Source organism: Ictidomys tridecemlineatus, chromosome 7 (assembly GCF_052094955.1).
Source record: "Ictidomys tridecemlineatus isolate mIctTri1 chromosome 7, mIctTri1.hap1, whole genome shotgun sequence".
Lineage (NCBI taxonomy): Eukaryota > Metazoa > Chordata > Mammalia > Rodentia > Sciuridae > Ictidomys > Ictidomys tridecemlineatus.
This window is the reverse complement of record NC_135483.1, coordinates 129,701,210-129,718,231: the sequence shown is the minus strand read 5'-3', so window position 1 is coordinate 129,718,231 and position 17,022 is coordinate 129,701,210. Positions and strand designations below refer to the sequence as shown.

Below are 17,022 nucleotides of genomic sequence, written 5' to 3'. Positions count from 1 at the left end.
ATAATCCAGCCACTTACAGTGTATAGTTTAATGGCTTTTAATACAGTCACAGAGTTGTGCAGCCATCACTGTCTCAAAAAGAAACACCTTACCCATTAGTATTCTCTTCCTGCCCCTCCCCATTCCTTATCAGTCTCAGGACTTCAGCAACTACCAGTCTACTGTTGGTCTCTACAAATTGCCTATTCTAGACAATTCATATAAATGGTGTCATACAATATGTGATATTTGGGGGACTGGCTTCTTTCACTTTAGCATCAAGCTTTCAAAGTTCATCCATATTGTAGCATGTATCAATATGTCTTTCCTTTCTGTGGCCAAATAATGTCCCATTCTATAGGTATACCATATTTTATTTCCATTCATTAGCTGGTGGATAGTCAGGTTGTTTTTACATTTTTGGTTATTAGGAATAATGCTTCTCTGAACATTCATGTGTAAGTTTTTGTGTGTACATGTTTCTATTTTCTCTTGATTTACACCTCAGGTACATAATTCCTAATAAAATATATAAACCCCCTGTTAGATAAATGATATGCCAATATTTTCTCCCATCACTTTCCTGATAGCACAGAACTTTTTTGTTTTGATTTATATATTTTTCCCTTCACTACTTGTGCATGTCTAAGAAGGCTTTGCATATTCTAGGGTCATGAAGACTTATTTCTGTGTTTTATTATAAAGGTTTGATAGTTTTAGCTCTTACATTTAGGTCTGTAGCCTATTTTGAGTTAATTTTGTGTGTGTGTGTGTGTGTGTGTGTGTGTGTGTGTGTGTGTTGCTAGGGATTGAATCCAGGCCTTGTGCATATGAAGCAAGAACTCTACCAACTGAGCTATATCCCCATCCCTTTGAGTTAATTTTGTATGTGGTGACAGCATGGGATACAACTTCATTAGTTTTTGCATGTGGATATCCATCATTTTTTTGAGAAAACTATAGTTTCCACATTGAATTGTCTTATCTTTCTTTAAATCCATTAACCATGAGTAGGCATAATTCTGTAGAGCTTATGTCCAGAGAGAATATTTCTGTCATAATTTTGTAATATATCCATATTTTTTATAAAATAGTTGTTAATTTCCATTGCAATTAAATACATGTCAGAGAAAAGGATATTTCACAAAAAATAATAAAACATTAAGTTATTGAAGGATGGAATTATAGGTAAATTTTGATCTTAATATTTATAATTTATGTTTTCCAAATTAGAAATAAGCATGATTTACTGTTATAATCAGAAACTATTTTAAAGAAATATACATAATCATCCAACCTTTTAGAAGGCAGGAAAAGGAGACAGAAAAATCAGTTGTTTGAAATATTAACCCTGTTGTAAGTTTTGATTTAATCTCTAAGCATAGTAAAAATATATACCTTTCTAGATAATTCTCTGATGTGGTTTGATAAGACCATGCTGTCTTATACACATTGGCGAGCAGGAAGACCCACTGTAAAAAACGGCAAGTTTTTGGCTGGGTTGAGTACTGACGGCTTCTGGGATATTCAGACCTTTAATGTTGTTGAAGAAACACTCAATTTTTACCAGCACAGCATTCTTGCTTGTAAAATTGAAATGGGTAAGTATGCAAAGGTGAGTTTCCATTCCAAGGAAGGAGAGTGTAAGGCGAAGCTGCACAGGTGGGAATCATGCACCTGTGCTGAGAGCTTCATTCAGTCCCAGGACAGGTGCTGCACAGGTTACAGAGGAGGAGAAAGTCTGGGGCCCGGGTGTCCTGGCCTCCTCCTGAAGGAGTAAAATGTAGGTGGAGCGATATCATTAACCTCTTTGTCATAGGTAGGTTAGTGTTAGATTTTTTGGTACAAACAAAAGAGCTGAACAAAAACAGGAATAACGAAAGCAAGGAATGCCTCCAGGAGGAAGTGACACTTGGTTGGGCCTTAAAGGATGGAAAAGAAAAAAATAGAAAACAAGAAGGAATGTTTGGGTAGAGATTTGACATTCCAGGCAAAATTTAATGTCTCTTGACCTTGCCTAATCCTTAAATAAACCCATTTTGAAATGCATGTTTAAATTTTCACTGCTGAAGACTGCTCTGAGCTCTCAACCTGCTCTCAGCTCTCTGCTGTTACAGAGCACATCACAGTTGCATCCTGGCTGATCAACTCCCCTCATAGTGCTGCAGAAGAACATCCTGGCATCCTCTCTTATCAGTTACTGGGAGTCCATGTAAATTTTTGCGACCTCAGACACCAGCCTCTCTTCCCTATTTCTAGGCCTCCTCCCAGCCCCCATCTGCTTCCCATTCTTGCTCCTTAAGCATTTTTTTCCTCAGGCTGGACTTCTTTAATTGTCTCCCTGTGTAGAGTACATTTAGCATCATATTTGTACCTTTATTTATTTTTTCTTCCTGCCAAGAAGCTTTTAATTTTCTTCTCTTTTTTCATTTTTAATAAAGTTTTCATTTTAGAATAGCTTTATGAAAAGCTGCACAATATATAATCACAACTACTCACCCCTGATGACATTAGCATGGCATATCTGTCACAATGAATAAGCCAGTATTAATACATTGTTATTAGCTAAAGTCTCTACATTATTTCCTTAGTTTTTACCAAATGCCTTTTTCTGTTGAGGATTCTATCCAGGATGGCACATTGCATTCAGCCATCACATCCCTTTAGCCTCCCCTTGGCGGTGATGTTTCCTCAGACTTTTGTTGTTTTTGACGACCTTGACGGTTTTCAGGAGCACTGGTGGTGTGTTTTGTAGAAGATCCTTTAGTTGGTTTGGCTGATGTTTTTCTCATGATTAAACTGGAGCTTTGAGTTAGTAGGGGACCTCAGATGTAAGGTGCTGTTTTCATCATGGCATGAGTGGTACAAGCAATATGTCTTATCACTGTAGATTGTAACCTTGATAGCTTGGCCCAAGGTAGTGTTTATTAGATTTCTCTACTGTGCAGTAACCTTTCCCCCTCTCCACGCTGTACTCTTTGTAAAGGAGTTACTGTGCGCAGTCCACACATATGGGATAGACTGTTATCCTCTACCTTCCTGAGGAGGGAGTATCTATATGAATTACTTGGAATTCTGCATAAGAGATCTGTCTTCTTCTGTTTAAAATTTGGTCATTTATTTATACATATTTTATTTTTTAATTTTGTGTTTTATATATTTTATTTATATATTTACATTTATTTATGCCTCATTTACTTCTGAAAATTTGTTTTTAGTACTCCCTTGTTGTCATACTTCTTTTTATTCTTACTTTTGCCTCACCTTCTAGTCCTAGGGTACACTCCTGGTTGTTTGCTCTTTCCTCTGGCTGCAGTGTCCCTTTGAAATAGCCTCCTCATTGTGGGGTTTTGTTTTTTCAATGCTTCCTTACTTTCTGGATAACTTATTTCTCTTTAGTCTTAATTTCCCCTGAATTTCCAGACCTGGTTTTCCAAGCAGGCATGAATACAGATAAATCTCTCCTTCGCAGTCAGTCTCACATATCCTAGTGGTTAGCAGTTTTGTCATAATTTCAGGTATTGCTGTTTTCTGTCTCCAAATATTACATGAGCTTCTTAAATAAAGACGATGTTTATGCCTTTAAAAAAAATCAACCAGACAACTATAATATGTAAGAGTCTATTATATGTTCTGTGGCAATAGAAAAATAAAGTATGCTTTTGACTACCCTTATCTATAATGAAATCAGTTTAATTTTTAAATGGTTGCATGTCATTTTATCCAAAATGTGTATTTGAAATAATTTAAATTTAATTACTAACACTTATTTTAAATGTTCCAGTTGACTACAAAGAAGAACATAATACTACACTGCCACAGCTTATTCCATATGAAGATGGTATTTATAATGTTGTTCAGAAAAAGCTAACATGGTATGAAGCATTAAAGACGTGTTCTCAAAGTGGAGGTCATTTGGCAAGTGTTCACAATGAAAATGGCCAGGTCTTTTTGGAAGATATTGTAAAACGTGATGGATTTCCACTGTGGGTTGGGCTCTCAAGTCATGATGTAAGTCTTGATTTGTTTATCAAATCTGTTACTTTGAAGGTTGGAAACTTGACATTAGATATTAACTCAAAGCACAATATCAGATTAAGTCCTAGAACCCCATCATGGAACAAGTAAAAAATTATATTTGTAGAATGCACTGGGGTAAATGGCCGCCATCCCAAGCACCCAGGGATCCATTTCTGAACAGTACCTCTGTAGCCTCTTTGGGGCTGACCAGTTGCAAAGCTGGCGAAAAGGAAGTAAAAGCAGAAAAATCTGAATTTCAATACTAATAACTGTCTCCCCTTTCTACTAGTTGATCATGAGCATCTTATTTAGCCATTGTAACCCAATTTCCTCATATGTAAAATCAGGGTAATAATATTTTCATTGAGATGTTAACACAAGAATTTATGTAAATTGCCAGGTAAATTTCTCAACACAGGTAGGACTTATATGAACACTTTCTTCCCACTTTTCTGCTAGAAATTAGCACCACTTAAGATTAATGTTCTGCTGATAAATGTATCAGTGCCACTGTTTTAATTTTATTAATTAATGTAGTTTTCCCATTTTGATTTTCTTGGGAAGTATTTTCCTTTTCTAGCCCTGCTGTTTGATGTGGAAATTGTAGCCAGACACAAACCACAAACCCATAAAACACACACAAAAACAATATTTAGAGCAATATGAAGACTGGGAATATAAATATGTAATTATGATAAGTGGAAGATACTGCATGTCATTTAATTTCAAGTGTTATGTAAAACTCATCCTTTAAAAAAAAATAAATCCATAAATTTAAATTCTTACCTAAATAATGCCAGAGCAAAAGTCCTAAATCACTGCATCAAAAGTAAATTTCTGATTATATAGATCTAATATGTCCAGATCTATAGTATATATCTGGAACTGTGATATTTGTGAGTAAATAATTAGCATTCCATTCTAATACTTTTTTAAGTATGTATATTGTTCTTTATGTCATATTTGAAGGCATACATCTAAGCTTAGATTGTCTCCATTATTCTTAAAACAGGGAAGTGAATCAGGTTTTGAATGGTCTGATGGCAGTGCACTTGACTACATCCCATGGAAAGGCCAAAAATCTCCTGGAAATTGTTTGATCTTGGATCCAAAAGGAATTTGGAAACATGAAAAATGCAACTCTGTTAAGGATGGTGCTATTTGCTATAAACCTACAAAAGGTAAGATTCTATTATTAATAGCTGTTTTACTAAAATATGGCATAATTTATGTACATAATTACTCACAGAAAATATTCATAGATTTTAAATAAGGCTTATCCACAAATTCTACAAAAAATATATCGATACTTTGTGGATGAAAATGAATATTATATTTCTCCCCGGGGAATTTGTCTGCAAAGATTTTCAGAAATTTTTACTAGAAAAATTTTATTCTAGAATCTGTGAATTCTAGTTTCACATAGCATTGTTGTTTAAAGGCTGAGATACTCCTTTAAAGATACAATCAAGAACTGACCTCTCATTTGTTAAGACACAGAAAATAAATGGATATTTTTTGAGAAAAACAATTGGAACACATGAGAAACATGATAAAGCATAGAGAAATTTCTCTCGGAGAAATAGACTTTACAAGATGAAGGAGAATGATAGCATGATCAAACAAGAGTTCTGTGCTGTTCTGGATTGGATAGTAACCCACACCAAATTCCTGTCTACTCAGAATTTCAGAACGTGATCCTCAAGAAATAGTCTTTGTAAATGTAGCCTGTTGGAATGAGGTCATACTGGATTACAGTGGGCCCTAAATCCTTTGGCTGGTGGATTTGGGCCCACTGTAATAAGGGACAACACAGACACACAGTGAAGAAGCCATGTGAGGACAGAGACAGTGATAACAGTGACAGAGCCGCAAGCCAAGGATTGTCAGCAACCACCAAAAGATAGCACAAAACAGATTTTCCCACAGAGCCTCCACAAAGAACAGCCCAAATACCATCTCCATTTCAGACTTCTAGCCTCCATAACCATGAGTGAATAAACCTCTGTTGCGTTAAACCTCAAAGCGTATGGCAATTTAGTATAGCAAACCTAGGAAACTAATACAAGAGCCAACTTTAAAGAATAGATTTTCAAAAACCCAGAAAGTAACACATTAATAAAGATGGGGAAAAAAATGGAAACTTTATGCATCATCAGTAGGAATATAAAATGGCGTAGCCACTGCACATAATGATATGGCAGTTCCTCAAAACTTAAAGATTACCATATGATCCAGCAATTCCACTTTTGAATATACACTCAATAAGAATAATAACAGGGACTCTAATAGGTATTTATATAACCATGATCATAGCAACATAATTCATAATAACCAAAAGATGGCAGCCACCAATTGTCCATTAGTGCATCCATTCATCAGTGGATAAGCAAAGCATGATGCTCATACACACATACACACATAGGAATGTTATTCAGCCTTGAAAATTTTTACACATGCTACAACATAGCTGAACCTTGAAAACCATATATTAAATGAAATCAGCTGGTCATAAAAGGACAAATATTGTATTATTCTACTTACATGAGCTACCTGGAGTTCTTAAATTCACAGAAAGTAGAATGGTGATTATCAGGATGTAGAGAGGATGGAATTTGGGGAACTATTGTTTATGGGTACAGAGTTTGAGTTTTGCAAGATGAAAAATTTCTAGATATGGGTAGAGTTGATGGTTGCCAAAAAAATGTGAATGTACATAATATCTCTGAACTGTACGTTTTAAAATTGTTAAGATAATAAATTATATGTTGTCTATATTTTACCACAACTTAAAAAATAAAAAACCACTTGTATCTTGTTGAACAGAAATATAGCAGGGGCTGAGCTCAGTGGCTTGCCTAGCATTCACAAGGTTCAGGTTAGATCCACAGAATCAAACACCAAAAAGAACATTACAAACTTAACACAATGCAGACCTCTCTTTGAAAAAGAATTCAAGAATAGGAAACAAAACTTCATGAAGAACAGGAAGCAAAAACAATGTATATAACCCAAGGCAGCCCAGTTTCAGACAATACTAGAAACAAATAGACTTTGAAGATAAGTTATCTACATGTGTTCTCAGTATGAGAGGAAATTAAAAAAAAAAAAAAAAGTAGAAAAGTCCACCAGTCCTAGTGATCCCAAGGTATCCAGTGGTTCCACATGCTTTGGATCAAATGAACCAACAGGCAGCTAAGCCAGTGTGACAATGGAGTAATCCATAATATTCCTTTGGAAAACCAACTATTTTCACAAAGTAGCAGAAGAAAGAACTTACTAGTAATATCTCTTTGAACCACCGGTATTAATGAGGAGTTGTCAGAAGATTACTGACTGAAACCAGGCGCTTACTTGACTCAGATAATCAGTACCCCACCAATGGGATGTTGGCAATTTACTTTTTACTTCTTGTATGCTCCTCTACTGGAGTTGATAATGGACAATAAAGCCCAGCTTCATTGCATAGGTTTCTTGCATTACTTAGCACAATTAAAAATCAAACACTTTAAGTGGAATTGAAGGGAATTTTAAGACATACCTACTCTTTTGGCTTGAGAGAGATTTTACTGTGCTGATATATTTGTAAACCAAATTACCAAGTTTTTACTTGTGGAGTATGACTCCTAAAGATAGTTTTTATGTGTGTCTAGGCAAACATAGGGCTTATATTATCAAAATTAAAAAGAATTCAAGGGGGCTGGAGTTGTGGCTCATGGCAGAGCACTTGCCTAGCAAATGTGAAGCACTGGGTTCCATCCTCAGCACCACATAAAAATAAATAATTAGATGCAGTATGTCCACCTACAACTAAAAAATGAAAGGAAGAATTTTAGATATTTTTTCAGAGTAGTTTCAAGCTTCCCCACCTGTATTTGTTTCTTTTCCCAGTCTGCCTTTCTAGTCGTTTTTACTTCAGTCTAAAATCGTCTTATTTGCTGAGTATTTTTCTCCTTTATTGTCCAGGTTTTAAACATATTATCATAAAAAGCTAAGTAGTATGTGTATTCATAGATTATGCTGTTTCATATTAAGATAGATGCTTCTTACCACCAAAGCAATAGTTTTAAATAATGACATTTAATTAGGTTTGCAAAGGCAGTGTTTTCTCTATGCCTTATTACTGCTATGTCTAATATTTTTACAGCTAAAGAGCAGTCCCCTCATCCATACTCCTCAAGATGTCCAACAACAAAAGAGAACGGGTCACAGTGGATCCAGTACAGGGATCACTGTTACATGGCTGACCAGGCATTGCACAGTTTTTCAGAAGCCAAGCAATTGTGTTCAGAACTTGGTGAGTTAAACTTCATTGATTTTCTTTGACTCAATAATTTCATTCTTAGAAATTTTTCTTAAGGAAATAATTTGAAATAATGATTTTATTTAGATAATATTTTTAAAGTATCCACCATTTTATAATGGTATTATAAACTACTTGCTTAGTGGGTGGAGACATGGCTAAGTATTTTATGATGTAAGAGCTCAATGCAATTTTGGAATAGTCATTAAAAATTATCAGTGTAAGATATCATGGTAACCAGGAATCTCCTCTTCCGTAACGTATTTTCACATGCAAATAAGAATATATTCTCTAAACAGAATCTTTAAATTGGTATTACATAAACATTCTACAAATTTTATAACATTAGTATGTATCTTTATGTATGTTATATACAAAATGCAAATGTCTTCTTAAAATGTGACTTCCATCTTTAATGGATTGGTATTCCACAAGAAGAGACCTCAAACTTACAACTTTTTAGTAATATATGGGAAATCAGTTTGGTCCCATTATTGTATTGTATTGTATTGTATTATTGTATTTCAAATGACATTTCTGTTATAGGATGGGAAACAACATCTATATTTGGCTGAAAATTAATAGTGGATTGAACTAGTTAAGAGTTTAGTTCTCTTATATGTAGAAGTCCAGAATCAGTCCAGGGCTTGAACAGTGGTTTTGTTCCACCTTCCTTAGGGACCTCAGCTTCCTTCACCCCTCGGTTATGGTTCTTATCTCATACGAACTAAGAGCTAGAACTCCAGTTAGCATATCATTTCTTAATGTGTATTTCAATGGCAAAAAAAAAAACTGAATAAAGGAAATCCGAAAAAAATTTTAATTATCAATGTAAATATAAGTACATAGAACATAAAAGTAGAAGAAGTAAATAAAAAATTCTAGGTGATCCACACACACACAGTGGTGCACATGTGTAGTCCTAATGATGTGGAGGCAGAGGCAGGAGGATTACAAGTTTGAGGCCAGTCTCAGCAACTTATCAAGAAGACCTTGCCTCCAAAATAAAATTTTTAAAGGGGTGGGTAATGCACACCTGTAATCCCAATAGCTCAGGAGACGGAGGAAGGAAGATTGCAAGTTCAAAGCCAGCCTCAGCAACTTACTGAGGCTCTAAGCAACTTAGTGAGACCCTATCTTAAATTTAAAATTTTTAAAAAGGGGCTGGGAATGTAGTGTAGTGGTTAAGCACCCCTGGGTTCAAACTCTAGTACAAAACAAAACAACAACAAAAACAAGCTAAGTAAACTATTAAGAAAAATTATGACAATAGGATAGTTTTTAATATAACTAGCTATGCTTAAATAAAAGGGGTAAGAAGCAAATTTTTTCAAAAAGTTGACTAAGTAGTAAATAAAAAATTACAGATCATCTATTACTTATTTACTAATTAAGTAAGCTTAGCCTGGCCAGGATAACAAAAACAAAGCGTATGATGTCCATCATTCTGAATAGGATCACCACACATCCTTAGAGCACCGTGATAGGACTTTTGTCCTCAGGTTTAGATATTTTAGAAAGAGCAGCAATGATTGTCTCCCTCTCAGAATAAATTTAGCCTAAAGTTAATATGTAAAATGACTTTTAGGGCAACCACCTAGAATATTTCAAAGATAGAAATTATTTATCTGTATCCTTGGGTAGCAATTTAGCCAGGCAAATTACATTTAGCTAATTTATTTGCTAACTCTTATGAAGACACCTGGTTAATTAAAAAGTCTCCTAGTTACTTCTTAACTACATAATGGAAACTTTTATGTGGGAACTGTTGTGTGTTACCCATGTACATACATGATGGGAACTATTATAAGCTGAATATATGCTCTGGAAGTCAGAAGCCACTTCCTCCTATGGGAGAAAATAGAAAAAATTTAATGTAAACAGAGTGTGAGGATTAAGCATTTAAGCTTTTGAAATTGACTGGGTTCAAATCCCACCTCCCACACACTTCCACTAACTTAGTGGAAGTTATACAAGTATTTCGCTTTTCACACCCAAACAGTGAGAATGAAAATAGTACTTACTTCAAAGGTTGGTGTAGTTTGGGCTGTAGGGATGTGTGGAGGGAGATCATGTATGCAAAGGTAGCACAGTGCCCTGCAAATAGTGAACTCTCTCACACTATTCTTATTATTAAAAGATTAAGATGGACTTTCTAATTCTATAACTAGCTAGCTATGTAAACCTTAACAATTCAATTTCCTTGAGTCTCAGTTTCCTTGTCAGTAAAATAGTGATAATACCTTCCAGCATGGTCTATCGGGTTATATATTAAACAAAGTAACATATAAGGCACCTGCACATTGTAGTGATTGATAAAGGGATGAAGCCTTTCCTTTGTCCGCTCTTACAATATTCCCCATTACAAAAGAAATACTTTAGCTCAAGTGCAGATAGGCTTGTTGCTGTTGAAGACTCTTTGATTTAATTTGGGGCTGAGTTCCAAGAGTAGCTATTACTTATTTCTGTTCCTTACCTGATGCTAGTGATAACCAGAATCTCTTTTGTAGGTTTAGGGTACCTATCAAACTTGAAGAATATTCATTCATTCAATTCCATGCTATTTTTAGGAACTTACAAGAAGTGTGATAAAGTACATTTATATGTGATATTAACAGAAGGACAATGTTCCCCAGTATCCCAAACCTATTTGTGTTTAATTCCATTTTAGAAGAAGAAAATTTAAAACTAATATAAATGCTCGTTGAGGAAAGAGTGATAAAAAATCTACAGGGTGACACATATTTCTACCAGTTATTATGACTCCTGTCCAAACACAAAGATTTTTCTTAGGCAGTTCTAAGATTTTAAAATATTGCCAGATAAATATTTTGAACATATATGAGATTTATGCATGTAAATTTCAATGTAGAAATGTTTCTGTTATTTTTGGAAATACTTTTAAATTTTGACATAAGTACCGATTTTTAAAACAGTCTCTGTGTAAAGCTTGAATTTTTCAGTGACATTGTTCATCCTAGATATTTTGTTCAGATGGCTGGTTTAGAATAAATGACTTGCCAGTTTTCATAGAGCTAATTAGGTACAATTTGTTTTCTTTCAACAGATCATTCTGCAACTATTGTCACCATAGAGGATGAAAATGAGAATAAATTTGTGAGCACATTGATGAGGGAAAATAATAACATCACCATGAGAGTCTGGCTTGGATTATCCCAACAGTCTGTTGGTAAGTGACACAATTGTGTGTGCAGTGTGCTGAGAGGGTTCTATCTTGTCCTAAATACCAAGTCAGCCCTGTTAAAGAATTTCAAATGGTGGCTACGTCAGTGTTTCTCATTGATGGATAATCTAGGTCAAGTTTGAATTTGTAAGTAATTTATTAATAATGACGGAAAACATTAATGAAATAAAATATGAGGTTGAATCAGCTAAAATTGTTCTACAGGCTTATTTCCTAAGATCCCTGAATCAACATCAGGATTTTTTTTTTCTCCTATAGCAATGCTGTGTCCTGTGTCTCCATAAGGAACTCATGATTTACTTCCCTTAGAGTCCTAGTGTCTATCACTCCTTGATTTTGCAGCTTATAACTCTGTTATTCAGAAATGGGTCCTCTTGTTATTCCTTTCCCTCATAGAATATTCTACCATGGATTAAAATTGTTTTATCCCCAACACCGCAAAACAAAAAAAATATTAATATTGATTTTTTCCACATAGGTTACTAAAATTACAGAGAATTAATTTTAAAATAATTTGTAGAATAATTTTTCAAATAAGAAATAATACAGGGTTAGGGGCTGGGGATGTGGCTCAAGCGGTAGCGTGCTTGCCTGGCATGCGTGGGGTGCTGGGTTCGATCCTCAGCACCACATAAAAAATAAAAAAAAATAAAGATGTTGTGTCCGCCGAGAACTAAAAAATAAATATTAAAAAAAAAAAGAAATAATACAGGGTTAGAGTGAAGTTGGAATTAATGAAAAAGAAGTTAAGCATATAAATTTGGTAAATAGGAAGTATGTTTCACACTTTATGCAAAATTGAATTTTAAATACTTGAAATAAATATGAATTCTAAAATATTAAAAACTTCTCAAAAACTGAATGGAATCAAACTTGGCCTTCTAAATGACTTAATGATACTGTGTTCACAAGCTCACCACAAGGTGGTGCTACCTCAGCTAAAAACAAACATGGAGTCAAGGGGGTGACTCCTGAGCCTTCTAGGGTTCATCCTCCTCCAGCAGTATAACTTTTTTCAGTAAATTTTCTAAAGAAGGGAAGATATGATCCCAAGAAATCTTGCACAGGATAAATGTGCATGTGCCCTGCATATTAATCAAAACATCATGTTCTATAGCAGTATCCAATAGAACTTTCTACAAAGATGAAAATATTCCAGTTCTGCATTAAGATAGTATTCACCAACCACATGGCTACTGAGTTCTTGAAATGTAACATCAAGTGTAATTAAATATCTTATTTAATTTTTTTTCTGTTCATTTTTAATGGATTTCATTTTTAAATAGTGGCTCTCATAGGACAACACCATTCTAAGTAAATGAGTTATTTGAGCCACATGTTTTTAATCCAGTAATTTAGTAGCAGTAATCTATTTATATTTAATGTCATTCTTCAGATCAATCTTGGAATTGGTTAGACGGATCAGAAGTGACATTTGTCAGATGGGAAAATAAAAGTAAGAGTGGTGATGGAAAATGTAGCATTTTGTTAGCTTCCAATGAAACTTGGAAAAAGGTTGAATGTTCACGTGGCTATGGAAGAGTTGTCTGCAAAGTCCCTCTGGGTAAGTATCTAACTTGTCCTTAAGAAATCATTCAGAGGGGCTGGGATTGTGGCTCAGTGGTAGAGCACTCGCCTAGCATGTGTGAGGCCCTGGGTTTGATCCTCAGCACCACATAAAATACATATATAAAATAAAGATGTTGGGCCCAACTACAGCTAAAAAATAAATATTAAAAATAAATCATTCAGAAAAGGTCAAAAAATAAATGTATAGTCCAATTATGTGCTAAGTTTTTATACTTGGTCCTGAAGTATTTATGAAGTGTATCCAAAAATCTTCATTAAATCTTAGAACTTTTCTCCCTGAAAAAAAGATTATAATAAACAGTAAATGCATAAGATATCTAGGGATCCCAAAGGAAGCTATTAAATAATCTAAACTTTATATAATTATTTCCTCAGAAAAATGGAAGCCACCAGAGTATTAGGGAGGTAATTTCTTTGAAAACATTTTTAAGATGTATTTTATTTCTTAGTTTGAATATATAAAGGCTTAAAGGTCTATTTCTGAAGTTGACTTGCTTCCTTTTTCCCCCACTCCCATAAAACTCATGATTAATTTTAAAACAATCTAAAACTAAATTTAATACTTACATAACTTCAAATTATGATTTTCTGAAGGAAATCATAATTTGAAGTTAAGTTTAATAATGAATTAATAGATAAAATAACTATAAAATATTTTAACTTCATTTATGGAGAAAACTAAAATTTTCACATTAACATTTTAAAAGACCTAGCATAAAGCTTTCCATTTTGGTTTATAAATATTAAAGATAAAACTCCAATTGTAGGTACTTGGTATCTTTTTATGCATGCATTCATTTAGCAAGTATGTCTCCTCTTTGATGTGACCTGCTCTACATGCTGGGGTGCACCTGGGAACAGACAGATCAGGTACCTCTTCTCACAGGGTTTACAGTCTAGTAGAAGAAGATAAATAAACAAGCAGGTCAGTCTTTGCAAAAGAAAAAAATATCAGATAGTTATAAACTGTGTGACTAGGTGGATGGCTGCTTTAGATTAGGTTACCAGGGAAGAGCTGGAGACACAGAAACCGAAATCTGAAAAGTCAGCCCAGCAGAGATCAGGGGAAGGCACAGCAGGCAGAGGAACCAGGGCAGCAAAGCATCTAAGGCTGAATGAGCCTGCCCAGAGCTTAAGGAAGAGCTTCAAGGTAGCAGGGGCCAGACAGACTTGGAAGTAAGGTATGGGGGCAACTGGAAGATTGGCAGGGTGCATGCACGGGAGGGCAGGGGAAGTTAGAATCCTATAGGGTTAGGGTATTATAAATTAAGAGTTGTGTTTGGCTGTTTTGAGTTGTCCATATGGGGAAGAGATGGCTACATGGAAATTTCTAGTATGCAGTGGAATATGTGAGAGAGACAGGATGTTGATATAGAGGCGGTATTTAAAGCCATGGGTCAGGGCTGGGTATGTGGCTAGTGACAGAATGCTGGCTCCTGGCTGCACAAGGCCCTGGATTCCATCCCTACCACAGGATGGGGACAGGCAGGATTCTAACTCTTACAGAATGAACCCATATGGGCAGCACACAGAAAAGGGGAATGCTAAGGGCTAAATGAGGTCATTCTTGAGGATTAAATCATTTTTAAAGCAAATAATAGTATATTTGGCCCTAGGTAAGTCAGACACAATAATTTACAGTTTTTAGCAATTTGCAATCAGGGGAGGATAATGTATGAGAAGTGATTCTCCCAAAAGAGTGGTAGTAAGGAACTGAAATCTATTTCCATGCATATTAGGATGCTTATTAGGATGAAACCAACAACTATGTGTAACTATAAAACAAAAAAAAAAAAAGAAAGAAAGAAAAGTGGTGGTAAAGGAAAGTGGAAATAATAACAGTGCTTTAGTTCAATTTCTTTGGAAGAAAATTCTTATAACAACAAAAAGAATTTGAATGAAAAGAAAAACATAAATTTGAAAAGGAAGCGTTAAATGTTTGATAATGAGTTTGAATTTTTTGTTCAAGCTGTGAAACAATCAAATATTTATTGTCTTTAATTTGGACATGGCTTATGTATGTGACCCACACCTTAATGAACAAAATCAATAATAACATAATCATAATATAATAACCACAATAACATAATAATCATAATAACGGGTGCATTCTCTCTCCTGATATCAAACCTTTCCCTATTCCAGGCCCTGATTACAGAGGAATAGCTGTCACATTTGCAGTGCTCAGTGTCTTAGTTCTCATCAGTGGTCTGATTTGGTTCCTCTACCGAAGAAACCGTTTCCACTGGGCAGGCTTCTCATCAGTTCGGTATGAACAAGGAGTGAATGAAGATGAGATCATGCTTCCTTCTTTCCATGAGTAAATTCTTCTAAAAGTTTTCTTATTTGCACTACTATGTTAGGAAAAATGAGCCACTTAAATTTTTCCCAATGTCAGTGTTTACTATGTTCCATAGTAGACGTCTTAATTTCTTTTTTAGTTGGTTCCCTGAAATTCTGGTGTACACAGTTGTCCACTAAATGCCATGCTTTTATCTCTGGTTGATAGAATGGAAAGGACTTAAAGCTGGAACTCATCCAAATTGTCAATAGGCTAAGTTTAACTAATGTGAATTATCTCTGTAAGAATGTGGCTGGTAACTAGATAATTTAATGGCATTTTTAACATAACTTCTTAGAAAATGAAAATGAAAACTGGCACATTACTAGGTCACATATCTATCCTTTAATTTTTAAGAGCATCTGACATACTGCAAAATTAGTACCTCAAAGTAAAAACCCAACTGCAAATAATGTCAACATTGTTTCAAAATAGTCAGTTGCAGCATTTGGGAAAAATTATTACACAGTGAGACATGCTTACTTTTTATACAGCAAAATGATGCCTGTTGGCAAGATGCTTCTTATACTACTCCAAAGATATTTCATATCAATATCATTTATATGGAAATGTTTCTTCTATTCATAATTACTCATAAAACAACGGCTTTTAAAGAAGATTTAGTACTTAGCATTTTCTAAGTCATGAGAACATTATTGTTAGATTGATTAGGTACCCTGTAGCCATGTGTTTTGTGTTTTCTAATTTAGTACATTTAACTTCCTTATAAAAGGGACTCAGCTAGGGATGAGACTGGATTTTACAATTTATGTTTCACATAGCATGTCAACTTTTGATTAGGAATTTTTTTATTACTCTGTTATCTTTTTACATGAGCTAAACAGAGGAGTCTATGAAGGAAATTATTTAACTTGCATTTGAAAAAACAAGAATTTTATAGTGAAACTCTAAACTTTATGATTATTACTAAAATGCTTAAAAATTTGAATGATTAAGGATACATTATTTGTGGTAATTTTTTCAATTTCCCCACCCAGAATATAGGTGGTATTATTAGCATCCACTACATATGGTGAATGTTTTATTCAGTGTTTAACTTATATTTGTACTTAAGAGTATTTTTGTACAAAACATAGATTTTATTTTAAATTTAGAGTGTTTATACTATCATAAAGTTGTAAATAATTTTCTAAGACAGTTTTAATATAGTTACAATTGTCCTAAAATATTAATTGAAGTATCATTTATATTTTAATTCTCTTGACATGTGATCTATACAATTTTAGTCATTTAGAGTTTCCTCAAATAACTAAACCAACTTGATGTGAAAAGTACAGCTATATACAGTGGTGATGCCATAATAAAGTTGCTTTATCTTTTAAGTAAAAGTATTGATTCTTTTTGAAGAAAAACATCTCTAGTTTGGGCTTTCCTACGTTAGGAATATAGTTATAATGAGAAATAAAATGTTCAGTTATTTTAATCAATGCTTTCTTTAATGATTTTATGAGTACTTTTTAAAGAATAAATCATTCCTACATCTCTGGATGCTTGATTTTAGTTTCCTTTTGAGATTCCTTCATTAGTATGTGTCTCAACTATGAGAATCATCAGGGATCCTTT

General features: G+C 34.3%; 1 protein-coding gene across 2 annotated transcripts in view; it reads left to right on the top strand.

Moving 5' to 3' along the window:
- LOC101960713 (CD302 antigen) overlaps positions 1-17,022 on the top strand; it is a 126,372-nt gene that overhangs the window by 74,091 nt on the left and 35,259 nt on the right. Inside the window, exons 29-35 of one of the 2 annotated variants that reach the window (XM_021730443.3) lie at positions 1,386-1,580; positions 3,764-3,990; positions 5,012-5,180; positions 8,147-8,296; positions 11,370-11,492; positions 12,904-13,071; positions 15,243-16,942. In XM_021730443.3, the coding sequence (XP_021586118.2) occupies positions 1,386-1,580; positions 3,764-3,990; positions 5,012-5,180; positions 8,147-8,296; positions 11,370-11,492; positions 12,904-13,071; positions 15,243-15,421 (1,211 nt within the window). In that variant the 3' untranslated portion in view covers positions 15,422-16,942. Of the gene's footprint in view, positions 1-1,385; positions 1,581-3,763; positions 3,991-5,011; positions 5,181-8,146; positions 8,297-11,369; positions 11,493-12,903; positions 13,072-15,242; positions 16,943-17,022 lie in introns of those variants that run through there. The other variant, XM_021730549.3, reaches the window with a different exon arrangement.